We start from the raw sequence: 27,144 nt of genomic DNA on the forward strand, positions 1-27,144 counted from the left end.
TCATTTATTATTATTTTATTATTTATTATTATTTCTGTTTTTAGAAATAATAAATTATTTCCAGGAAACCCACCCTTACAGGAGTTCTTCATACCGTGACTGTTCTAAATTCACTCATGGCATACCTGACACATAGGAGCTGATCAAACCACCACCCATGTTCTCTGCTGCTCCAAGTGCTGGGCCAAGGCAGAACACCCCTCTGCATGTGTAAATATTTTCCATAGCTCACCATTTTCCTCCCTGATCTTGCAGCTGACAGACTACATTCACATACGGGTCTTTATGTAAAACTTAAAGGAGACATAAACGAGAGGGGCTTGGTGAATGGGGACAAACAGACACCATGCAGAGGACATCTGAAGCAACAGAAATACCCCAAGTCTGTTTGTGAGAAGTGTTTTAAAGAAAGGATGTCCTCAGTGATTATGGTTCAAGGTGGCTGCTTTGCAACGTGAACTTGAAGACTTCTCAATAGATTTCAAGGCTGGGTTTTCTTATTTTGTTCCATATTAATTTCCATTTTGTGAAAAACATGTTGGAGATTTCCTTGTGGCCCCCAAAGCTCTGTGGATCTGACTGGGAATAGGGGACTGGCTTCCTCAGGGACACTGGTGCTCTGACCACTTTTGCGGCAGGATCTCTGAGAAATCGTATCCTGTCAGCATCAAATTTGGGAGATGGAAGAGGATGCGGGGTGCGGGGTGCAGAGTGCAGGCTGCAGTCAGGGCCTCAGTCCAGCTTCTTGTTGTCTGTGTTGTACACAGAAGCTAAAAAGTCGACGATGAACTTAGCTGTCTTCCTGGGTTTCTCCACCACCACTGAATGCCCACAGTTTTCCAGAAGTTCCACTTGGCAGTTGGTGATTGACTTGGCCAAAATGTCTGCCCCAGATGCACTTAACACCTGCAGAACAAGAGAGGAAATGAGATAGAAAAGATTCAGATCCTTATGTGTGTTTGGTGGATAGAACTCTACCTGCAGGGGTGGCTTTTAGGACCCAGTCACTTAAATGTTGGGGCTTGTGTCTCTCTGATAGAAGTGACTGCATGCCTCATGTTTTACTCTTCAACTTGGTGCCAAGAGTTGTGCTGCCGCCAGCATCACTGAGGTAGATAGACACAGTCTCTGCCTGTGAAAGGGTTCTGATCTGGCAGGGAAGGCAGACAGGTCAACAGACAAAAGTGCAATGTGATAAGGCAGGGATCCCCAACCCCCAGGCTGTGAACTGGTACTGGTCCACGGCCTGTTTAGGAACTGGGCCGCACAGCAGGAAGTGAGCAGTGGGCAAACTAGCAAAGCTTTGTGTGTATTTGCAGCCACTCCCTAGAGCTAGCATCATCGCCTCAGCTCCACCTCAGATCATCCAGCATTAGATTCTCATAGGAACACTGGTCCCTACTGCCAAAAAGGGTGGGGACCTCTGTGATAAGGGCTCTGATGGAGGAGGGTCCTGGGAGCTGAGGGAGCACATGGGAGTAGAATTCATAGAAGAGGGTGAGAGGCCATGGCAAGTGCAAGGGACAGCAAGTAGGTAGGTGCCAAGACACGGCACACTGGGAGCAGGGAGGGAATGGTGGAGAGCTGGGGTAGAGAGGAGGCGGCCCACTCCTCCAACCATGTTAGGGTGTCGGGCCTCAGTCTGAGGGTAGTGGAGAGCTGTGGGGATGTGTTAAGGACAGTGACATGATCAGGTTGGGCCAAAAGAATGCACCCGACAGCTGGACTAGGATGGGCCAAGCTGTGGAAAGGGCACACAGGGAAGATGCAAAAAGTGAACACTAATTACTAATTATCACAAGCTGGGGAGGAGTTCTCTCTGAAGGTCCTCTGGCGTCCCCAGACTGTGACCCCAGGCCCTTAAGTTTGTGAATAACAAGGAAAGCTTTCCCAACATGAAAGCCACCATTTTCGAGGGCTGATACTTTTCAAACAACTCATTTAAATTTCATTTTCATCTGGGTTACCTTGCTATTATGCCAATCCAACTTACTTTTTCTCCCCAACGCTCTTCTTCGGTATTGGATTTGCATTCACTCCCTTTCTCATAATCACTTTAACCTTCAACTCATCATCACTTTAACCTCCTCTCATTCTTAAAAACAAAAGCAAAACCCCAACAAACTTTGAGTGCCGTCTGTTTTTGAACTTCATCCTCATCACCTCAGATCATTAAAACCAAGATTCCACACCCATTTGGAAATGGGGAGAGCAGAATGCAGAGCACTCCTGAGGTATAAAAAGGTACAGCTAATGGGAAGCTTAGAGAGAGAGGGGCACCCTGTGGAGGAATGGGACCCCTCTGTCTTATCCTTCACTCACAGGTAAGGCAGTGGCAACTATCCGAGCAGAAATAAAGCCCAGCTACTGTGGAAAAACGCCCAGAGGAAATGTAAGTGGAGTCAACAGGTCAAAGCATGAAAAGCAGAAATTCCCAACTGAGTGTCTGTCCTACAGAGAGATCAGAAACCATAATTCTTAGGCAAAGATACCCAACTGTTTCCAGCTTTGAAACAGTTATGCTGTCAAATCCAGCACTCCCCATAGTTACCTAGAGGCATGTGAAACAGCTGAATGGGCCCTCGTGAGATACGCACATCCATGGGAACCGGATCAGCTATTTCTTTGTAAGACATTCAGATAAATGGTGAATTTTCCTCCATCTCATTTCAGGCCAGGGCCAGGACAAGGGTGAGGGAAGTGGGGTACTTGACTCTGGCACAAAAGTGAGTGCCAAAAAACTGAATAATCAAGATGAATACTATTTTAATGCAGTATTTAAAAAAAATAAATGTTAATATAAAAAGATCCATGATGAACAATATCAAAATCATAAGTAAAGACAGGATCTGACCCTGAACTTACATGACACACCTCACCCTAGTTCTAGCCCTGCCATGCATTCATTATAGCGTTAGATAGGCTGTAAGCTGTTCGAGGGAAGAATCCTGTCTATTTTGGTCCCTACTGTGTTCCCAGGGACTAGTACAGTGTCAGGCACATAGTAGGTACTCGATAAACATCTATTATCTTAAATGTATAGGCAGTCAGTTAGTGGGTTCATCACTTTGCTAGTTTGTTCACTCACTTTCTTGCTTGCTCATTCACTGTGTATTCTGGGTCTCTTGCATACCAGGCATTGTGCTGGCAGGGAGAGGGAACATAAAGAATAATACACCTGTGTATCTCCCCAAGGCCCTCCCACTCTGGTGGACTGAACATAGAGGAAATACTTGAATGGGTGTGCAGAAATGCTCTCAGGAAGGTCTGCCAGTTTCAGCTGTGCAGGCTGTATACTGCCCAAGTCCAGGGGGTTTCATTCATATAGACAACAATACACGCGGTTGCCCCTGCACAACAGCAGCTGGCCTACAGGGGTCCAAAGAAGAGGGAGACTGAAGTCAGCCTGGCAGGGGGCTGGTCTGTGACACCAAGTGTTGATGACAAAGCAGGAAAAAAGCCAGACAGCTTGGGAAGCAAAAGGCCATGAAATAAAGGGCCCCTGAAGTCTCTGCTATTTGGCCTCTGGCCTCAGGATGGTCCCCAGAATACATAAGGATCTGATCATATTTGTAGCAGGCCCATGGAATGTTAGGTTCTTTTTCCAGAACAAAATGAACTTGAGACCTGGAAGAAGTTCTGGACCTTGAGCAGAAGCCAGAAATCAAAGGCAAAGGATGTGAATAAATAATTTATTTTTGATAACTGGAGAAAGAGCACCTTCAAATATATTGTCTCACTTGAGCCTCACGATCACCCCAGTAGTAGAAGAGTGACCGAGTGACCTGATAAAGTGCAAAGGCAGGTCTGGACCCCAGACTTTCAGACTCCAAGGCCGGTGACCTCATTTCTGCAGTGTCTCTGCAGGGTGACAGATTTTCACCTCTCTCCCTCTGTTGGTCTCTGAAAGCCCAGAATCAACTTTGGGATTTTTAGAATGAAGAAAGGCCTTCATTGTTTTGACTCTGATTTCTGATTGAACCTGTTGGCCTAGCCTAGATCCTACTTTTCCACTCCAGCACATACAAAGCTTCTTTCAGAGTCTAGGCTGCTGCAGAAGGAAGCACATGAACCCTCCCTCCTCTCCATGCCCTCATCCTAATCTGTGCATGGCTGATTTAAGATAGCTGCACCCTGCTGATGCTATACACTGTGGGCACAGGTTGATTTCTTCTCCCTGGTCTCTTCTCCTGGGCCATCCCACACAGTTGTGAGCCTTTGGGGCTGTAGCCTGAATTCCTGCCTGTGCTTTTTAATCAGGAAACACAGATGGGATGTGCCACTGACCTAGGCAGGGCTCACAATGGTGGCTTTCACCTTGGGGTCCTTAGAGGAACTGTCTCAATGGGAAAAGCTCCTCTATAATATACTTTTCTTACAATTTCAACAGTAAGACTCCTGAATAGTCTTTAACAGACACTATAATTCTGTCTGCCTGTAGAGCTTGTAAAGGCTCCATTTCTCACTGCCTCCTCTTGCTTTAAACTATAGAAGAACTTTCAATAAGATACGATTTCTAAAGAATAGTTGTAAACAAAAAAGGGGCTTCTAGGAATAAATCAGTATCACTTTGAAGGGTTTATTATGGTTCATCCTCAAACTCATATGTTGTAGTCCTAACCACCAACACTTCAAAATGTGGCTTTATTTGGAAGTAGGGTCATTGCAAATGTAATGAGTTACGATGAGGTCATACTGGGGGAGCAAGGGCCCCTAATCCAGTATGACTGACATCTTTACAAAAAGGGGAAAATTAAGCAGAGACACCCAGGAACAGAGAGGAAATGCCATGTGAAGATGAAGGTAGAGATTAGGGTAAGGCATCTATAAGCCAAGGAACACCAAAGATTGTTAGCAAACCACCAGAAACTAGAGGAGAGGTGTAGAGAGCAGAATCTGAGACGGACCTATGGCCCAAGCATTGGCAAAGCCATGCTTGGCTGTGTTGCAATCTGCCAAGGGCAGAGAACCAAACAAAGAACAGATAGCTGCTTGTGGTTTAGCATAGATAACCGGGTATAGACAGGCCTTGGGAAATTATTGCTGCCAGCAAGTTTCAAGTCCTGAGAAGAAGACTCCCTCCCTCTTCGACTTCAAAAGTATATAATAAATGCACAGAGCTTGCTTCAGGGTCACTGTATCTCTATCCAAGCACAGTGTCCTCCTTGGCCTCAGCTTTTGTATATACTGTCTCTGTGTTTTTCTTAATCCTCCGTCACTCCCCCTCAGGTTAACTGTCTAGTTGTGCAGGTTGCAGCAGAGAGGCATGGAACAGACTCTCCTTCACACCTCCCAGAAGGAACTAACCGGATGACACCTTGATTCAGACTTCTAGTTTCCAGAACTGTGAGACAACTGATTTCTGTTGTTTAAGCCACTCAGTTTGTGGTACTTTGTTATGGCAGCCTTAGCAAATGAATATAGAGCCATCTGACAAAACCTATTAAAATTTAAAAATGCACATGCCCTTTTACCCAGTGATTCTACATCTATGAATTTACCCTTCAGATATACTCTCACAATTCACAAACACAGGTATAATGGTGTTCATGATGTATTGTTTAACAGAAAAAAAAAAAAAAAAAACAACTGAGAACGACCCAAATGACCATCAGAAGGGCACTAATTAAAAACATTCTGGTAGAGCCATATAATGATATACTCTGCAGCTCTTAAAAAGAATGTAAAATGTTGTTTTGGGCAAGAATCATTCATGGATGATAAATCTAGAGGGAATGTTCAATGAGGAGCAGGATATGTGCACAGTCTCAAAGTGTCTTCTTATAGACTGCTTATCAGTTGCAAGGGGTCAAATAACTCTACAATGAAGACATCAGACAACGCCCTGTTGCACATTGGAAGATGTGATATTTCTAACTCATGGCATATTTTAGCCAGGGAATATAACCTCAATTTAATCATAAGGAAGCAGCAAACTCAAATTAAGGAACATTTCATAAAATAACTGGCCTGTGCTCTTCAAATATCTCATTATCATGAATGACAAAGGTAGACTGAGGGATTGTTTCACATTAAAGGAGACTAAAGAGACATGACATGTAGTATGTGATCCTGGATTACATCTGGTTCAGGGGGAGTCCGTACAGGATGTTATCTAAACAACTGATGAATTTGGAATATGGACCGTAGATCAGATAAAAGTATCGAATCAATGTTAAATTTCCTGAATGTGATAATGTAGTGTGGTTATATGAGAAAATATTCATGGTCTCAGTAAACACATGCTGAAGTATTGGGGGTAAAGGGGCATAATGGAAGCAATCTACTCCAAACGGTCCAAAAAATATATATATATACTTATAGATAGATAAATGAGAATGATAAAGCCAATGTGGCAAATGTTAAAACACTGTGATGAATAAAATGTGGTAATATATACCACGGAATGACATTGAGCAATAAAGAGGAACTACTGATACGTGCAACAACATGCATGAACCTCAAAAACATGCTTGAGTGAAAGAAGCCAGATGCAAAAGAGTACATATTATATAATACCATTTATATAAAAATTCTAGAAAAGGTAAAACTATGGAAACAGAAAACAGATCAGTGGCTTTGAGGGGGCTGGGGTGAGGGTGCAGATGAACTGCAGATGATCAGGAGGGAACTTGCGGGAGTGACAGAAGTGTTCTACAGCTGGGTTGTGGTGGGGCGCACAACTAGGTGAATTTTATGGCATGTAAACCACACCTCAATAAAGCAGTTAAAAATTGGTGAATTTAGGTAAAGAGTATACAAGAGTACTCTGTACTATTCTTACAATTTTTCTGTAAATTCGAAATTTTTTTCAAAATAAAATATTAAAAAAATAGAATGAGTAGATCTGCATGGGCTGATATGAAATAATTTCTAAGATATATATTTCTTATAACTATGAAGGTACAAAACAGTATATATAGCATGTTTAAAAAACTTACAGATAAAATCTATTTATACCTATGTACGTATGCTTAGAACAGGAGTAGGCAAAACACTGGCCCGCTGCCTGTTTTTGTAAATAACGGTTCACTGGAACTCTGCCATGTCTGTGTCTGCATGTTGTCTACCACTGCTTTGGCGCCACAACAGCAGAATTGAGTAGCTGTGACATCAAATGGCCCCCAAAGTAGAAAATTTTACTGTCTGGCCCTTTACAGAAAACGTTTGCCAACCCTCGCCTTAGAAAATTTTAAAAATATACATGAGAGAGTAAGTGCTGCCTCAAAGAAATGGGAATTGAGATGGAATGTTTTTATTATAAATCTTTTTGTACTCTTTGAAGTTTTTTGCACCATATGACTATATGGCTTTGGTAAAAATAATTTGTAAAAATGCTTTAAAATTGCCTTTCATTTTAAAAGACCAATGTTGTTGCTCTCAGCTCACAGAATGATGTTCCCATAAACACTGACACCTGACCCAGGTGTGTTCTACCTCTTCCTGATAACAGAAACCAGCCAGTGTCACTGGCACAGGTGGCCCCAGGCACACACTACGTACCTGGTCTTGTTTCCCCCAGATGACCTGTGTTGGGACCTTGATCTTGTCCATGTTCTGATGGAGACAGTATCTTGACTCCTCTTTGATGAGTTCCAAAAGCACTTTTCAGAAAAGGAAACCAAAGTGAGTACATGCTGGGCTGTTCCTGTGGGCACCATCACACAATATGGGGACAGTCATCAAGTCCAAGCCACCACATTCTCTCTTCAGGGGCTCAAGAAAACAGACTCGGAAATGTAAGAGCTAAAAGTCAGCCACCCATGAAGCTTCACTGGTCCTTGCTCAAAGCTTAAAGCAGGGCAACTTACACTTTCGATAGAAGTTGTTGTGAGGGATGCGGACGTCAACAAGGCCTTGCAGGATCTAAGGATAAATAACCCAAAGTTAGAAGCCAAGAGAAGATTCATTTCCTCAGGCCCCTCACAGGGAAATAAAGTCCAGATAGTCACGGCATTGTCAAGGTTTTTAGGGCCTGGGCTGCTGAATTCCCGTGATATACTATACAGTATAATTGGGAATTAGGCTCCTTTGAGGCTTTTTTCTTTTTTGATTAGGAAGGAACTTGAGTGATACTGTGAGGCCATCAGTCCTCCTAGCATGTAAAAAACACTGGACAGAGACTCATAGACATGGACAATGGACTAGTGGCTACCAGAGGGTATGGGGGAGAGGTAGGGGGAAAAATTTTAAATCATTTCTTCAATTAAAAAATTTTTTTAAATTTAAAAAATAGTAAATAAACACTAGAGACGGCCAAACAGCCTCTTTATCTTGAGAAATTCTCTGTTTAGCCTAAGACACTATCAGAATGAAAATAATACCAAGTAATTGCTCAATAATATCTAAATGCAGAACAAGGTCCATTAAAAAAATTAAGCCATTGGGGATGATCGGCCTCTTCAAAAATGAAGAAATAAATGATTTGGAAAACCTGGGAAGGGTTCCAGAATCCTTTGTTTACTACTTGACCTTGTATTTGCCTTCCCTGCTGAGGGCTGTGAAGGCTGCAGCAACTGTGGGCAGGCCAGATCTCTTGGACCTGAACACCGACCTGGGGGAGTGGGGGGTGCTGTGGCCAGAAGGAATACAGCCTTCTACTTTTTTCTGCCTCAGGGTTCTTGAGTTAGAGTCCTGGGTTCACATTAGCAGTTGTCACTCTTCTCATCTACCCCGGAACAGTCTGAACCTCTTAAAGGCACTCTCAGGAGTCCTGTGTATAGATTGAGGTGGGAATATCCAGCCATAACTGCTTTGGACTAAACCAACCTTCTGGAGCATGACTAGAATATGACCATACAAGAAGTGGAAGTCCAAAGGAAGGCCAATGGTAAGTTGTCCAACACACTGTGCTCAGATATTCTCTTTGTTCTACTATCTATTCTGTACCCATGCCTAATATCCATATTGCATCCATCCATCTATGCTCAATCCACATATCTGCCCATCCATCCTGCATCTCTGAATCATATATGCACATGTCTACCCACATATCCATCTATCATACATCCACAAATCTATCTACTCCCCATCCCTGCATTCTCCAGGCACTCTCCCATCCAGCCAACGACATATCCTGCATCCCTAAATCAACGATGTATGCACATGCACCATTTTCATGCATCCATCTATCCTGCATCTATCCATCGATCCATTCTCCATCCCTGCATTATCCAAGTAGCCTCGGGTCTACTGATCCACCCAATCTATACCTACGACCTACTTCATACAAACACTGTGCCACAGGTGGAGACAGGACAGCCAATTAAGACAAAGTCCCTGATTTTACAGAGGTTAGAATGGAAGGCAGAAACAACTAGACCATTGTAACACAATGGGCTGGGTGCTTAGGTGCTTCTTCTCTCCTAGGAAGGAAAGACTTTTGGAGCTGCCATTTATTTTCTCCTGGTGTTTTCATATCCCAGACAACTCGAAATTCTGGAATTTTCTAAAATGTTGTTAGGAGACTCTATTTTGGGAAGTGATCAGTGCTAGGAGGAGATCAGTGCAACTTCATAACTAAAAAGACGATTTGAGAGAGAAAATAGACCACAGAATCAGGGGCAGGCCATTCCTATTAACTGAGTCATATTCACAACCTCTGAATAGAGCCTGGAAGGACCTGCCCCATCCTGAGGCGGGGTCCAGCTCCTACAGTAGAGGGAGATAATTCTACAGTAGTGGGAGATAATTTGCTGATACAAAGCCTCAGCCATGGAGTCTCCTCTCTTGGTCTTTCACTCTTTCTCTAGATGACCTCATGCAGACCCATGACCTTCAATATAATCATTGGCTGATGGCTCTAATTATATAGCTCCAGACTGGGCTTCCCACAGCAAGATTTGTATATCCAACTGCCTACTTGACATCTGCACTTGGAGGCCTCACAGGCAACTTGAACTTAACACATCCAAAATGGAGATTTTAGCTTGTCCCCTAAATCCACCCTCCCTCTCCTTCTCCTATAGAAAATGCTAACTTTATCTAACTCAAGTACCAGAAGCCACCTGTGACTCCTCATCTTCCCTCATCCTTCACTTCCAATTTGCCAGTTAAGCCCCATTCATTCTTCCTCCCAAAGCCTTTCAGATCACTGTCTCCACTGCTACCACCCTAGTCTATACCACCATCATCTCCAAGCCATAACAGCACCATAATGGGTTTCCTTGCTTCTGTTTATACTCCCCTGCAATCCTTCAGGGGTCCTCCCATTGTACTTAGGAAAACCCCAGACTCCTTCCCATAACCCGTAAGGTCCTACATGATCTAGCCTAGTGGTTCTCAAAGTGGATCTTGGGAGTCCATGAGGTCAGACCATTTTCATAGTAATACTAAATGTTACTTGCCTTTTTTCACTTTTATTCTTTCAAAAGCATACAGGTTTTTCAGACCCTATATAATGAGGGATAATGTCATCACTCCGATGGCTAATGAAATGAGTGCTTGTATATTCTTGTGTTTTAAGTTTTTCGGACTTTTAATTTCTAATGTGGTAAATATCAATAATTATAACACCCACAAATAAAAGCTCCTTGGGGGTTCTCAATAATTTTTCAGAGCGTAAAGTGGTCCTGAGATTTTTTTTAAAAAATTGAGAATCTCCGATTTAGTCCCTGCCTCCCCTTCCAACCTCATCTCAATCCATCTTTTCCCTCAGTCACCCTGGCCTCCTTCCACCATCTTGAACTTGCCTGTTTTTTTCTACCTCTGTACATGCCATTCCCTCAAAAAGGCTTATCAAATCTTCTGCTGCCTCCCTGTTTTTATTAACTGCTCCATCTTCATTTCCTCTAGAAAACTTATTACAATTTGTATTTGTTTACTTGTTAATTGTCTGTCTCCCCACTAGCTTATGTCTGCCCAAAGACCTTTTCTGTCTTATTTCTTCATTACTGTACCCAAGCACAGTGCCTGATGTGTCACAGGCATCATATAGGTACTTGTTGAAGGAATAAACAGATGAGTACTAAAAGAGGGAATGAATGAAAGCAGCTGGTACTGGCCACCTGAGCCTCTGGCAGAAGGCAGTCATATTGCTGCTGAGATTACATTACCTGCTGGGGCACCTTAAGGCGGACGTAGGAGAAGAACTGAAGCATTTCACTCATCTCCTCTGCAGTGGATGGGATCAAGTGGGACTTCTCTATGGTATCCAAGTTCTGTGTTCCTTCGAGCTGTAGTAGGTCTGGTGTTTCCATTGTGTATTGCAGGCCTGTGGGATTCAAATCAAAGCAGCTTGGTGATATTTCTACCATCTTACCAACCCCCATTCTATACAGGAACTTCTAGCATCAGCCCAGAGCTAATACGTTTCAGGTATTTTCACCAAATTCCTTTTTAATTGGTACTGTCATCCTTGCTCAAAGTCAAAACCACACTCTGAAGAGAAATGTAGAAAAACAATCCTTCCAGATATTTTAGGGACTGGTGACTCAAACTGTAGTCTATGGACCAGCAGCACTGGGAGCCCATAAGAAATAAAGCCCCTCTCTAAGTCTCAGAATCTTTAACAAGTTGGGAGATTTATCTGTATGATATAGTTTAAGAAGCATTAGTCTAGAAGGCAACTTGCCTGAGCCCCTTTCACATCTGCATTATTGAGAGGAGATCTGACAAAATGTGTAGTGGGAAGAAAACACAGGACTTGGGGGACTGACTCCCTCCCCATGGCCTGAACCCACTTAGTGATCTCTTATTGAGGTCAATGCACAAAACTCAGTGAGAACAAGTCCCCTTCTGAGCTGTCCCCATGTTGGGGCAGTAGCTGCCCTCTACGCAGTCCCTCTTCCTCCAGGAGAACATTAGGCAACCAGAAAGCTTTGAGAATGACCATTATTTCCTGCACCCTGGAGCATGGCATGAGAGAGTTCAGTTCACATAGCTGGTGTACATAGGAGGGCAAAACTAATTGTCACTTCTGACACTAAGCAAATTTCCAGGTGTTTAACTTAAGTTGAAGAACTAGATTTTAGAAAGAAAGGCAGTGGCATCAATACTATGCTGCAGATACCACACTTTACATATCACCTATATTCAGCAACTCCTTTAAATCTAACATGGGTATCGTGTAGCTTTCATAATGTCATGAAGGTAGATCACATGATCCATTGCCTTTCACTTTAAAAACAATCTTACACTAAATGTCGTGTAGTCTCCTCAGTTGGATCCTGGACTAGGAAAAGGATATTAGTGGAAAAACTAATGAAATCTAAATAAAGCCTGGAGTTTAGTTAATAGTAATGTACCAATATTGGTTTCCTAGTTGACAAATTTGCTTTTGGTAGTGTAAGCTGTTAACAATGGGGGAAACTGGATGAAGGGTATATGAGACTCTGTACAGTTTTCGCAACGTTTCTGTAAATTTAAAATTATTTCAAAGTAAAAAGGTTTACTGTTTCATTTTTACATAGAAACAAACTTAATTTTAAATTCCAATCGAAACTCAGGTGTAAAACTCTCTGAGCAAATGAACATACACTAGAAAAAGCTAGTTAGATCTGACCTTCCATCAGCGATCTATAATCTAATAACCTTCCACAGGAGCTGTTTCTTCAATTCCCAGATTTTATTATTAAAAGGCCAAATGACTTCAGACATGGTGCTTGGGAAGAGGAGAAGAGAAAGACCATTGGGAGCTTGACTTCAATTTCAATGTCCTTAACAGACCTGAAAACTATCAACTTTCAGAGTGACTTAAAAGATTATAAAGGTCAGTTTAGTCACATTTCAGTAGAAGTCGTATGTGTTTAACTCATGGCTGGGTTCTAGTGGACAAAAGAGATACTTAGTGGATATGAGTCATATAAAGGAGGTAGTGAAAATGAAAGTACCTCCAAAAAAGCCACAGGTGGGGTTCTGAAGCCTGACAGCTCAAGATTGGTCCCTATCCTGGCTCTGGCACTTATGTAATTTCTTTGTGCTTCCTACCTAGAAAATGTTCCTACCTAGAAAATAAACATACTATTTTGATCTGACTAGCAATTATGTATGTAAAAAGTCCTTGAGAGGTACAGTTAAAATTTGGGCAATTCACTATGTGTAAAATCATACTCCAATGAAGTACCAGAGAAAGAGAAAGAGGGAACAAAAGAAGGAAAAAGAGAGAAAAATTAAGATTTTTTTTTCTAACGTATTATAAACCCAAGTTTAAAGACTTATATAAGAAAAATGAATTTGAAAAATCCAACTTCAGATTATAATTTCTGGGGACATGTTACAGCTCAAGTTGACACGTACACAAATAAGAATAGATAAACTAAAATTTGTCAATTTTTTAAAAAGATCTTGTAATGAATAAAGATCTTTGAATTTTCAGCAAAAAAGAGGAGAGGCATAATAATAGTACCTTCACCTCATAAGGTTAAGGTGACAATTAAATCCATATAAAAAGCTTAGCTTAAAAGAACTCGATTAAATGTTGGCTATTAATATTATCATTATACTTCAAAGTATTCATGTGCTGCAAAGTACTATACACATTTTAATTAACTACCAAATTCTTTGTGGAACAAAGGTTGGCTCTATAATTTAAAAGTCGGTGTGGTTATGATTATGGTTAGATAATTCTTGTTAGGTTAGTTATCACTAAAACATTGCCTATCTCTAAAGTTTACATCAAAAGATAATTTTTAAAAAATAGTCATAGCAGACACTGCCAGTTGTTCCTTCAGAGATTGAGACCCTACTGTGCTCAAGTCAGTCATGGATATACTTTAGCCTGGTCACTCACCAAAGGGGCACACAAGGGTCAGACTGCCAATATCTGACGGGTAGTAAGCAGCATACACCCCAGCCACAGCGCCGCCCATAGAGGAGCCTATCAAGTGGAATGGTTTTTTGTTCAGCTTGAGGCATTCTACAAACTGGGAAGGAAAATGAGAAGAAGGCTTAGTTATATAGCTGTAGACAGTGACAACAGTGATTACAGAGTAAAAAAACCTCTATTGTCTATGGGGACAAATGAAAAGGCCTACTGATGAAAGGGGTTTGAAACTCTACTGGATCCATTTTCCAGGTAAGCACTGTGGCAGGCATGTATTTATCTTTACCTGGCACAAATGATTGAAGGGCCATTTACAAGTATAAAACCAACACGGTTTTCCCTAATTCATGAGTCAACGAATGTTTCTATAAAGGTCCTGAGAGTAAATATTTTCTGCTTTGTGGGCTATATGATCTCAGTTGCAACTACTCAACTCTATTGCAACTATTCAGTCGCAAATATTCAACTCAACTCAACTTAACTACTCAACTCTAATGAATGAGTATGGCTGTGTTCCAATAAAACTTAGCTTACAAAAGTAGGCAGCAAGCCAAATATAGCCTATGTGCCATGGTTTACTGACTCTTACCCTAATTTGAAGCCCTTCTCATCCATCCAACCATCTACTCATATAACTACCCATTCATCTATCTGTCTGTTCAACCATTCAACCATTCATCCAACCAACCATCTGCCTATTTAAAAATATTAATTAAATATCTGTTATGTACAAGGAGCTATGGTCAACTACTGAAGATACAGCAAAGAGCCAAAGAGACAAGGTTCCTGACCTCATTAAAATACAAAGTTTAACTGGAGGAGTCAGACATTAAATAAATATCCTTATCTGGGGAAAATATCTAATGCCAATTTGAAATGTAAGGACTACTAAATTCTGAAATTGTCTATGAGCCCTATGACCTTGAAATCCCAGCCAGAGAGGGGCTGAAGATAGATGCTGAAATAGAGTAAAATGCAAAGAGCACTCTCTCCGTCCATAACTAGGCAGAAGGGCTATTGCTGTCATATAACTGGTAAGCAGAAAAATAGATTCTAGGGAAATGGTCCTGAGGAATACTAAACTCCTTTTTCCAAAGAGCTGAGAAAATGCCCAGATGGTCATATTTCTTCACAAACAACTTCAATAGGCTTAGAGAAAAACAGTCTGCAATAAGCCCTGGCCTTCTGTGGCTAACCAAGGATACCTCTAGGGTGCCATTTTGTTTGCAATTACTTGACAGAATGCATTGAGACTGATTATGAGTCAGTATGGAGAACTCTCCTGCCTGCTCTCCAGTCCTGGGCATGCAATGGTGGGCAAATCCAGTCTGGGAAATTTCTGGGGGAGCCTCATGCTTACCTGGTGTATCCTCTTAACTTGCCCTTCTATGGACAGGTCATCCAGGGGAGAACGGGTAGTACCCTCATGTCCTGGCATGTCTACGCAGACCAAGTGCAGGTTCTTTGGAAGAAACTGAGGACACACAAGCCCAGAGAGTCAGTATGTGTTATGCAGAACATGTCTGCCCACTTTTCTGGGGAAGTTGCACTCACTTAGGAAGTGACCTGGATAGCCATCCCTGGGGATGTATGAGTCTAGGCCATCCAGAGTTTTACTCTAGTAACCTCTGATGTGAATAAGCATTGCCAGTAGCCTCATAGGGAGCAGAGGGCCCCAAAGACTAATACACAGGAAGGAGGGGACTAGGAGGATGACTGGAAGAGGGACAAAGGTCAGGGGAGGAAGCTTACACCTTTCACTCTTTCTTGACACCATTTGGCAGGTATTACCTCCTTCTCCTTTCCCTCACTTTTTCTACACTTACTCCAGTCATCCAGCCACTGACTTGGAACTAGAGGGAATAGTTCTGTCCTCCCAGAGCCCTGGCCAGCTCCAGAACCCACAGGAGCAAGGCTTTCTGTAAGAACAATGTCTAATCACCCTAATTCTGCTTTTGACTTTCTTTTCTTTGCCTTTCCTTTTTTTGCATTAAGGTGTAATTCTTAGGGTGGTTATTATCTTAAAACATCTTCTTCCATTTAAATAAGTGCCGCTTTTAACCAGGAAACAGAAACGTCGTTATCAATAGACAAATACCCAGCTATATGAAAGATGCTCCTCTGAGAGGGGACAGGATGTGAGAGGTACATTACAGCATGAGAATTCCTTTCCTCACAGTGGAATTTGGAAATAAAAACACAAGTAACTAGAGGTTGTGTGGGCCTTTTCCTCCTGGTGTAGATCACACTTGAGATCATTCTGGTATAGTCCTACTTAAAGTGAGAGCCTGGAGTGCTTCTCCCCTAAGACCTCTCCCAGCCCCAACCTTCACCAGCTGGTCACTCTTACTAAGTAAAGTTGCCACACCCAAGTAAACCAGAACAAAAACTGAGTGATTTGGAAAACTATCCCAGATAGCTGCCAAATCAAAACTGTTTCTCTAAATGGCTAGGGAGAAAAAAAGAAGAAGAAGAAAAAGAAAAGGCAAAAACAGGAAAAAGAAGGGAAGGAGGGGTCAGGCGAGAAGAAGAAGGAAACAAAAGGGAAGAGAAGGAAGAGAAGAAACTTGGAGCATAAAAGAACAAATGATTTTTTAAAAGCCTGATCTTGATGACAGTTCTGAGATAAAGCTGAGTGTCAGACAATTTTCCTAAGAAATATTCATAAGGCGAAATGATTTCTAAGGCACAGATTTTACCAATAACATTCAACTCAATAAATTTTTGCCTGATAAAAATGATTTGAATAATATATTACATTAGTTTTAAGTGATTTGAGCCACAGTTCTGGATTCCCTTGGCTGTCTACAATTGCTGATGACAATATGTCCAAGTGGAAACCCTCTTCTTTACTGAATGACACTTTCTTGAGAGAGGGGGATCTAAAATTGCACCTTGACGATGCTGAGCCATACATCCTTATGTGCAGAGAACCCATGGAGCATGAGGATGGAAGGTTTGTGCCCAGGCCTACCACGGAAGGAATAACAGAACTGATAGTCTTCATGGCGAGCAGAGCGAACCTGCATGCCCAATGCCCTCCTCCAGTACCTGACAAGGAAAAACACAGGAAAAAAACAAAATCAGCAAGCTCCAGAGAAGTGGTTTGGGGAGGGGCACAGACATATAAATATTCTGGTATATATGTTACTACATAATCTAACCAGGAAAGGAGAAAGGAGTGTTTTCTTAAGGAGCATGGCATGTAATGACCTTTTGTGAATACATATTTCTAGCAGTTTGAATGGCTCTGCAAAGCAGGAGTAAGCAGGTGGTTGGATCTCACTGGGTGTCCGACTAGCCCTTTCTCTGCCTTGATTTTTTTGTGCTTCGGCAGAATTCGAAACAGCTGGTGGTAGGGCTGGGAAGGACTCCAGAAGGCCTAGACAAAGGTGGTTTCCTCCCTCAGAGAGTTGGCTTGCAGTGCCTGGTGGGCCATGTTGATTGACACCTGAAATCTAGGACGAGCAGCCATGAAGGTGTGGGCAGGAGTGTGGCCGTGTATAGCACAGCCATCCTGGAGTGAGTACCTCCCAACAGAGGTACTTTAATTGGCAGCAAAAGCATCAAAAAACTGAAAGGTGAAGCTTATTACCCTTCGTCACTTGCAGTTTGCTATTTGCAGAGATGAAGAATTTGATTCTCTCATCAAGGCTGCAATTGTTGGTGCCGGTGTCACTTCACACACCCACAAATCTCTGATAGGGAAAAGACACCAGAAGACTGTCTAGAATGCCTGCATCCCTTATGATCTCAGGATTCTAAATACTCTAATAGCTGTCCAGCTTGGGAGATTCCAGTGGACCTGATTGCTATAAAAAAAATACAATTTTACCTATTTATAAATCTATTTGAGTAAGCTGGAGGTTTAATTAACTTTCTAACCAACCAAATTTCTGCATTTCAGTCTTAACCATATTTAGGTCTTACTCTAGCTTTAAAGAATATATTGATTCTGAAATAGTGGATTTGATAGAGTTGATTAATTTTTTAAAAACCGTTAGGATTTTAATTGTGGTGTAGAAGGTATGATAACAAACGTTTGGTTTTGTGCAGACATTATTTCCATATTTCCACTTCAGCAGATAAGCTCAATAAAGGTCATATCCCAGTCCTCCCCCCAAAATATTTATATTTTTCTTCCTAGAGATTTTGAAAGGGAAAACTTTCTTAAGAACTATCTACATTGGTCCCCTGCTTTTTATTCCTCACAACATATGGCGACTGGTTGAAGGCTCAGCTGCTGTTGGTTACATAAGATTTGGCAATGCTGGAGTTTGGCCTGAAATCGATTTCAATACGAAATTACCATCTGAACAACGTGAACTCTCTACATGAAGAATCTCTTCAAGATGCAAGGCAACTAATTCAATCAAAGATTAACTTTGTGGCTAATTTGCGTCAAAGAGATAACCAAGTATTGCAAAAGCAAATAGCCTAAATTGACTGGTTTTAACCCTTTATGTAAAACAATGGGAGGAGAGAGGAGGATGTATATTTATATTTATATGGATCTGCACACAAAAAGCATGGGAGCATATATGAGATACCATTAAGATGAGTATCTGGAGCAGAAGTGGTAATACAGCGAGGAATAGGTGGAGCGGGAATAGTAGTGATAGGGAGACTTATCATGTTCCTTTTAGTGCTTTCCCAATGAATATATTGCCTATCCAAAACATTAAAAATACAATAAAATTGGCTAGCTTAAAGCTCTTCTTATGACAAAGCAATAATATTTCAAAATTCTAAATAGTGCACCGTAACATACATTTGTTCATTCGTTCATATCCTAGTTCATTCATTTACTGACTATATGATCTTGAACCTCAATTTTCTCATCTACGATATGGGGAAATATTGTAGTCTATTGAAGATATGGTAAAGATTAAATGAGATAATCCATATACAAAGTTTTGTTCAACACCCAGCATATGACAAGTATTCAATAAATGGTAGTTATTAGTATTATATTTAAAAAATTCTATCCTTCAAAATATATCACTTGCCAATTCAAGGGAAAACTGGGGGAAAAACTGCAACAAACTGGGGGGGGAAACTGGGGGAAAAACTGACAGGCACAGATTGACAAAATGATAAGAACCATGCTAAGACCCCAGTTCAATAATGGGCAAAATAAATGAAAAGATTTACTCAGAGTAGAAGAGATAGTAATGATTAACAAACATAGGAAACATGTTCAACTTCACTAACAAAGAAATGAGTATCACAAGAAGATATACCTTTTTAATAAACTTCTAAACTAGAAAAAAAATGCCCTTAAAAAAACAATGATAATATTTGACCTTTCTAGAAAGCAGTCTGGAATTAAACATCTGTAGTCTTTTAAAAACCTCATGTCTTTTGACCCAGTAGTTATACTTCCAGAAATAATCTGTCCCAAGAAAATAATCAGAAATCTTGGGGGAAAAAGTGTTTCTAAGGATGTTCAAGACAAGGTTATTTAAATTATATTTTAAAAACCAACATTAACCTAATGTCCACAAATAGAAAACGTATTCCATAAATTACAACGTATACAATGTAATATTTTACTGTTATTAAAAATTATATCTTCAAAGAACAGGTAATAACAGGAAAATTATAAACATTTTCCAATTAAAATATTAGAACTTAATATTTTAATACCATTGATTTCAATTCTGTTAAAAAATTTTAAAACTATGTACAGACGAGATGGAGAAAGAGAGGTAGTGAGAACAAAAAAGACATTGAAGAAAATTATTTGAGGGGTTATGAGTAATTTATATTTTCTCTGTGTTACCTTTTTATAATCTTCGAATTCTCTACAGCTCCAACACAAAGTACAGTATGAGATCAAGGAAGAGCTAGAAGGACCTTATAAAAAAGGTGAGATTTGCATAGGCGACTGGATGCTTAAGAACTATTAGCTGGAGAGAATGCAGAAAGGTATGCCATGAGGTGGGCACAGCAAAGGCAAGGGCATGGAGGATAACCAAGCATGACCTGAACCCAGAGTGAAGGGAGATAGGCTCGGAGAGGCAGCCTGAGTGCCAGGCTCAGGAATTGAGGGCTTCTTCATTACCAGATGGAGCTCTTTGGTACTAACCCACGTTTTTCATTTAATTGGTACATCCAATGAAAAACTTTACCAGGCTTTGGAGACAAGGAGCTGGAGGACCAATATTTTCAGTGATTTCTAATGATCCTCTCAATGAAAGAGTAGGAACAAGACTCCTTAAGCTACCAGGTCAGTTAAAAAATTATGAAAGACCAATGGCCTAGATGCAAAACAAAACAAAATGACAACTTTGGTTTAAGAATAATAAAGAATAAATTACCTCTAAATAATAAACATCACAAAGGCAGAGATTAGAAATAGCTGCAAGCTTACAGAATAGAAACAAAGAAAAGAATTAAGTTGGGATGAATGAATATCTCAGGAGAAAGATCTTTTACAGCAGTGGTCCCCAACCTTTTTGGCACCAGGGATCGGTACTCTTATGAAAATCTAATACCTGATGATCTGAGGTAGAGCTGAGGTGGTGATGCCGGTGCTGGGGGCTGCAAATACAGATGAAGTTTTGCTTGCTGGCTCGCAGCTCACCTCTGGCTGTACGGCCCGTTTCCTAACAGGCCACAGACCAGTACTAGGGGGTAGGGGACCGTTGTTTTACAAACAATCTTGGCACGAAAGCTGAACAGCTCGTGTGTCAGAGACAGACACCATTGAAGCCCCAAAAAGCAGCCTCCATGGGATTTCTCTTTGAGAAAGGCCCCCAGGGTCTAGAACCTTTATTTTACAAGTGTTGCCTTTGCTAGTTTACAGGAACTTCGGAAGAAAAGTGCTTATACATTTCTTTTTTTTCCCCTGTGGTAAAATACTGATAACATAAAATTTACCAATTTAACCATTTTAACTGTACAATTCAGTGGAATTCAGTACATTCACAAAGTTATACATCAACCATCACCACTATTCATTTCTAGAACTTTTCATCATCCCAAACAGAAATTCTGTATCCTTTAAACAAAAACTCCACAATCCTTCCCTTCCTTAGCCCCTGGTAATCTCTATTCTATTTCCTGTTTCTATGAGTTTGCCTAGGCTAGGTACCTCGTATAAGTAGAATCATACAGTATTTGTCATTTTGTGTCTGGCCTATTTCACTTAGCACAATGTTTTCAAGTGGATGCATATTTTGAGTGTTATCAGTAGTTTATACCTTTGTAAGGCTAAATAATATCCCATTGTATGGATATGGCACATTTGTTTATCCATTTATCAGTTGATAGACATGGGTCATTTCTATTTTTTGGCTATTGTGAATAATGCCCCTATGAACATTCACATATAAGTTTTTAGATGGACGTATGTTCTCAAGTCCACCTGGAACCCATGAATGTGACCTTATTTGGAAATACGGTCTTTGCAGATGTAATCAAGTTAAGTTGAGATCATACTATATTAGGGTCAGCCCAAATCCAATATGACTGGTGTCCTTGTAAGAAGAGTGAAATTAAGACACAGAACACAGAAGAGGAAGAATACCACGTGAAGAGAGAGGCAGAAACTAGAGTGACTCAACTACAAGTCAAGGAAGGCTAAGGATCACTGTCAATCACCAGAAGGTAGGGGAAGAGGCATTGAACAGAGTCCCCCTCAGAGCCTCCAGAAGGAACCAACCTTGCCGAAGCCTTGATTTAAGAATCAATTTCTATTGTTTTAAGTCACCCAGTTTGTGGTAGTTTTTACAGCAGTCACAAGAAGTTAATACAACATCCTTGCCAATATTTGGAATTATCTGTCAGTCTTTTTCATTTTAGTCATTCTGTTGAGTCTATAATGACATCTCCTTGTGGTTTTAATTTGAATTTCCCTTATGGGCAATGAAGTTGAGCACTATTTCATGTTTATTGGCCATCTGGATAACCTCTGTTATGAAGTTTTTCTGTTTTCTTCTAAAAGCTTTGTCATTTCACCTTTCACATTTAGATCTACAATCCATCTGGATTTGATTTTTGTGTGTGGTGTGAGGTTGTAGATCAGGCTGTATTCTTTCCTTTTCTTTTCTGTTGCTTAATTACAAATAACCACAAGCTTAGCTTAAAACAACACCCATTTATTAGCTCACAGTTCTGGCAGTCAGACATAAGCTCAGCTGGGTTCTCTACTTAGGGTATCACAAGGCTGAAATCAAGGCATCAGTTGGCTATCTAGATGCTCTGGGAAAGAATCAGCTTCTAAGTCCATTCAGGTTGTTAGCAGAGGTCATTTACCATAGTCCTATTACTTGTGTTATAGGACTAAGGTCTCTGGTTGTCAGCCAGGGGCTCTCTGCTTCTCACGTGGCCTTCTCCAACTTCAAACTAGCAACAGCAGTGAGTCCTTCTAGTGCTTGGAATCCCTCCACTTTTAAGGGCTAATTGATTAGACCACGCCTACTTGGATAATCTTCCTGTGTTTTGGTCAACGTTATACAATGTAACATAACCAGGAGAGTGATAGTTCCCTATATTCACAGGTTCTGGGGATTAGAGAGGTAAATCTCTGAGGCTATTTTAGTAATTCTGCCTACTGAAGGGGTCAAGGTTAACTTTTTTCCAGATAAATACCTAGCTGACTCGGTCCCCTTTCTCTGCTGCAAAGCAGTGTTACCTTTATCATAATTCAAGAGACTGTATCTATGTGCATCTGTTACTGGACTCTTCTGTTACACTGATTTGTCTTTCTTTGTGCCAATTTCACTCTGTCTTAATTTACAGTTGCTTAATTAGTCTTGATAGCTGGTAATGTAAATCATCTAGTATTGCTCTCTTTCAAGATTGTCTTGCTTAATTAGCTCTTTGCTTATAAATTTAAGAATAACTTTATTAAATTCTATCAAAAAATTCTGCTAGTATTTTAAATGAGTGTACATTGACTCACTAGATCATTGCAGGGAAATCTGACTTCCTTATGACAGAAAGTCTTCCAACTCACAAATATTATCTATCCCTCATTAATTTAGGTCTTTCAAAATTTCTCTAATACTTTGCAGTTTTTTGTATAGAGGCCTTCAACACTGTTCTTTAGATTTATTCTTAGGTATCTTACATTTGTTGATACTATGGTAAATGATATGATTAATTTTTTCATCTTCTATTTGTTGCTGTTATATAGGAATATTAACTGATTTTTGTTTACTCACCTTGTACTTAGCAGTCTTGTCAAATTCACTTATCAATTCTAACAAATTGTCTACAGATTCTTTTGGACTGTCTACGTACCAATCATGTCATCTGAAAACAGTGTCAGTTTCATTTCTTCTTTTCCAATTCTTACCCCCTTTTCTCTCTTATACATATGATTTTCTCTCTTATACATCTTGTTTTCACAACTGAGTTTCTTTGGGAAAACTAAAATCTTTAAAAACCTCAGTCTTTTTCATCTTAAGAATAGTCTTGCTATTTTACACAATGAAAATCAGAGCTACCCCTGATGTTATCCCCAGTGGCCACGACATCTCCAGTTGTGGCTCTGCTGACTGACAGTGAAGCATTTGGCGCCTCGTGCAGAAACAATCATAGGCCCCCCATCACTGTGGAAACGAGTTGGCCATGATCCAGGGATACTTAGACCTAGTGATTGCTGCTCTGAAGACTAGCTGTGGCCTACCAGGGTTGCCTATTCCTGTTCCCTGAGGAGCCCAGAGGGAAGTCCAGGAGGGTGCATGATGTAATGATTTCACAACATCCCTATGCTCATATTGCAGGAAGGAGGGGTGGGGGTTTGGGGTACCCGGCTACCTCTAATACCTGTCGTCCCTGTTCACGTAGCAATCTTAAAAATTAACCTGACCAACCCAGGTCTGCAGGGTGGTCATTATGAGCAGCTGAGGAAATTAAGGCCTTCGGAGTAGCTACGGTTAAGGGACATAGTAACTTATAGCAAAGCTGCTCATCCTATGACAACCACTGTATAAATGTCACTTGCAATGAGGTGATGGGAAGGAAATGGGCAGTGCGTTTTGGTGGAGTTTGGGAAGCCACTCACAGGATTTCTGACAGCTCTCTGCAATGGCATCATGGGTTCTATTACTATAATCACAGTTTCCCATATGACAATGCCACCTGGCATGATCTGAAAGGTTTTCTAGGATTTTCATTCTCCCCAACTAGCTGGGTTTCTTCTTGGCCTGCATGCTTGAGTTCACAAAATAAAGAGCATTGTGTTTGTCCTCTGCCACAGCTCTGAGCTGAGTGACAGGCATGGGCAGGCCTTAAGATCACATGCTCCTATACTGACAATAAGGGACTGAATGCTCTGCTCTGTGGGGCCTCTCTGGTTTGGGGTAGTATTAATGGTGAATAAAAATGAATTACTTGCTATGTAGCATTCCATATAATAGCCCCAAATGGAAACAATATAAATGTCCATTTGGATAAATAAAATGCAGTTTAACTATATATTCATTATTCAGCCACAACAACGAACAAAGTACTGATAAATAGTACAACATGGATGAACTCTGAAAAGATGCTAAGTGAAAGAAGCTAGACACAAAAGGCCACAAATTGTATGATCTCATTTATATGAAATGTCCCCAAGAGGCAGATCTAAAGACATAGAATATAGTTACTAGTTGCCAGCAGATGAAAGGGGAGGAAAACTGGAAATGACTGCTAATGGGTATGGGGGTTCCTTTGGGGAGATGGAAATGTTCTGGAATTAGATGATGGTGATGGTTGTACAACACTGTGAATATAGTAAAAATACTGAATTGTACACTCTAAAATGATGAATTTTATGTTATGTGAATTTTAATGCAATAAAAAAGTGAATTATTTACTATGAAGTTATTTTTCTCTTTAAAGACCAAATATTAAAATTATTCTGAAACTCTGACTCTGAAAGCCTTCTCCTGACAGCCCAAGAAACCCAGGGGTTGTAGTGTGGAGGCTGGTTTCTGCACGGAGGGGATGGAATGAGCCTTCATATAATCACGCCTCTGTAGGCAGCCATATCCATGGTTACCAGCCACACCACTGGAATGCGTTCTCTGCTTCAGGTTGACTTGTTTAAGGAAAATGGCATGTGTGTGTAGAGGTCCGTGCCTCTGCAGGGATACAAGGGGCACACAACTCCGTCCTCTCCACGTCAGGCTACACAGGAGACTTGGCCCCAAAGTACACCTGCCGGCAGTGCTGCAAGGACAATGGCATTTAAACAGCTGGAGGCTCAGCTTCTGTCAATGCAGAGGTGGGTCCTAGGTGAGCCTCTGAAGGGGTCCCTACCTCCCAAGAGCCAGTGAGAGAGTGAAAGAAGAAAACCTCCTTTCTGTTCAATTAGCTTCTTTTCAAGGATCAGAGTCTGGTTGGCAGGTGGAAAATTCCACACTCTAAGAAACAAAAGGGAGCCAGAAAGGAGGGCAGATAAAGGGCACAGGTACAACCTTCCTGCATTCTTCTCTCGGTACACTAGAGGTAGTTCTAACTTGCACAAAGTCCCAGTTAAATCTCAGTGTGCTTCCCTATGGCACAAGGATAAATTAGATCTAATTTGGTATTTCCTTCACCATGGGGGTGGGAAGGGTGATTTTATTTGGTAAATGGACTGTGGCATAAAAAGTCACTGATACCATCACAAGAAAGCTACTCTTCTTTTCAAATGTTAACTTTCTGATTTCATCAAGGAGAAAGGCTCTGTTTAGGGCTGCTACATCTTTCACAACTCTCTTAGACTTTGTAACATAGAGAAAGGAAACACAGAGTCTTTGGCAGGTAGCAGTATTTCTAGGCTAGAATTTAAGAACACTGTTTAATGGTAGTTGCTTATTTTTACTTTCTTATGTTAATTTACTACTTATGGCAAGTATGACAAGCTTTTCACTTAAGGTAATGATATTTATATTACTCTTAAAATAAATTGATTTAAGCTATAAAAAAAACTGACTTACTCTAAAGAAAATACAGAAGTAGAGGTAATATACAGGTGGTATAAGGCTGACGGAAGTTTTGGAAACATCTTTTTCTTTCTGTCCCTTTACTAATGAACACTTTTGGAATAAATCTAAAACCATTCTCTTCTACGCATGCCATCTCCACCATCCTGCTCGAATTCATTTATCAGAGCACATCACCGAACCTATCAGAACATCACTAGATCAGTATCCAATGACCAAGAAACTACCAAAGGAATTCCCATAAATGTGCATAATCCTTGCTTAAGGAAGAATCAGTGACTTTGGGAGTGAGGGTGGTTGGCCTCCTGGGCAAAGACGCTAACAGGAATCTGAAAGAATTTACCTTGCGAGAAGCTACCACCAATTCTTCAGAAACACTCCCAAAATTCAAAGAATGTCTTTCAACCTTTTTGTATGTTTGAAATATTTCGTGATAAAATGTTGAACAACAACCAAAAGGACAAGCAGAGAAGATGAAACTATTATAATACCCTCAAAAACTTCAATTATAAAATTAACTTACCAATAATAGATTTTTATCAGCACCGAAGGCCACAGGAAAAACAAGGCTACAAATGCCAGGATTGGGATGGCCAGCGTCCCGCCCGCGATCACAAACATGTTAACCACGTCAAGATCCATTCTGCTCTTTAAGGCTAGCTGGCACCTGCAGGGGCTGCAGAGAATGACAGTATTGAAACTCTGTCTCAAGAGAAAAGGTGAAGAAGCAAGGGGGAAAAGAAAAGCGAAAGACCCAGAATAAGGGTAAAGATGAGGAGGAACAAAAGCAGGCAATTGCTTAGAAAACTAAATAGGCAAGACAAATACCTGCAATGAAGACTTCCTGGATTTTATTTTCAGCTACAAAAGAAATTGTTAGAACAATTGGAGAAATCTGAGTAAGGACTGGATATTAGATAATATTACTGTATCAGTGTTACAATTCTTGAGTGTGACCGTGAAGTTGTGGTTACCTTTGCATGTAGGAGAATGTTCTTAGGAGGTGTCTGCTGAAGTATTAAGGGGTGAGGTATAGTGATATCTGCTACTCACTTTTAAAAGTTGAGGAGAGAAAAAAATAGTGTGTGCGTGCATGTGCGTGTGTGTTGGTTGGGGGAAAGGAGAGAGAAATAAAGCAAATATGGTAAAATGTTAACCATTGGTGAATCTAGGTGAAGGTTACATGGCAAACTTCAACTTTTCTATAGGTTCTATAGGTTTAAAAATTTCTATAGCAATTTTTTAAAAATTAAAAGTTAGGGAGGACATAGGACCTTTAAAAAAATGAAAAAATATACAAGTACACATGAATGCTTGCATTCACAGAGAATATCACTGAATGGCTGCACATGAGACTAGTAACAGCAGCTGTTACTTCCTTCTTATTTCCTGTGAAATGGAGAGATCTGTCCCCCATATCTCTGTCAACTGATATGTATTCCAATTTTATAATAA

General features: G+C 40.6%; 1 protein-coding gene across 1 annotated transcript; it reads right to left on the minus strand.

Annotated features, from left to right (window-relative positions):
* On the minus strand, positions 1-26,354 carry ABHD6 (abhydrolase domain containing 6). Its single transcript, XM_025050762.1, has 8 exons — positions 26,213-26,354; positions 16,657-16,813; positions 15,123-15,236; positions 13,730-13,862; positions 11,055-11,212; positions 7,812-7,866; positions 7,504-7,604; positions 1-906 (listed from the first exon to the last, which is right to left on the minus strand). Exons 1-8 carry the CDS (start codon positions 26,329-26,331, stop codon positions 733-735), a joined length of 1,011 nt encoding a protein of 336 aa, XP_024906530.1. The 5' UTR covers positions 26,332-26,354; the 3' UTR covers positions 1-732.
* Between the last annotated feature and the right edge of the window lie 790 nt (positions 26,355-27,144).

This window comes from Pteropus alecto, unplaced genomic scaffold (assembly GCF_000325575.1).
Source record: "Pteropus alecto unplaced genomic scaffold, ASM32557v1 scaffold75, whole genome shotgun sequence".
NCBI lineage: Eukaryota > Metazoa > Chordata > Mammalia > Chiroptera > Pteropodidae > Pteropus > Pteropus alecto.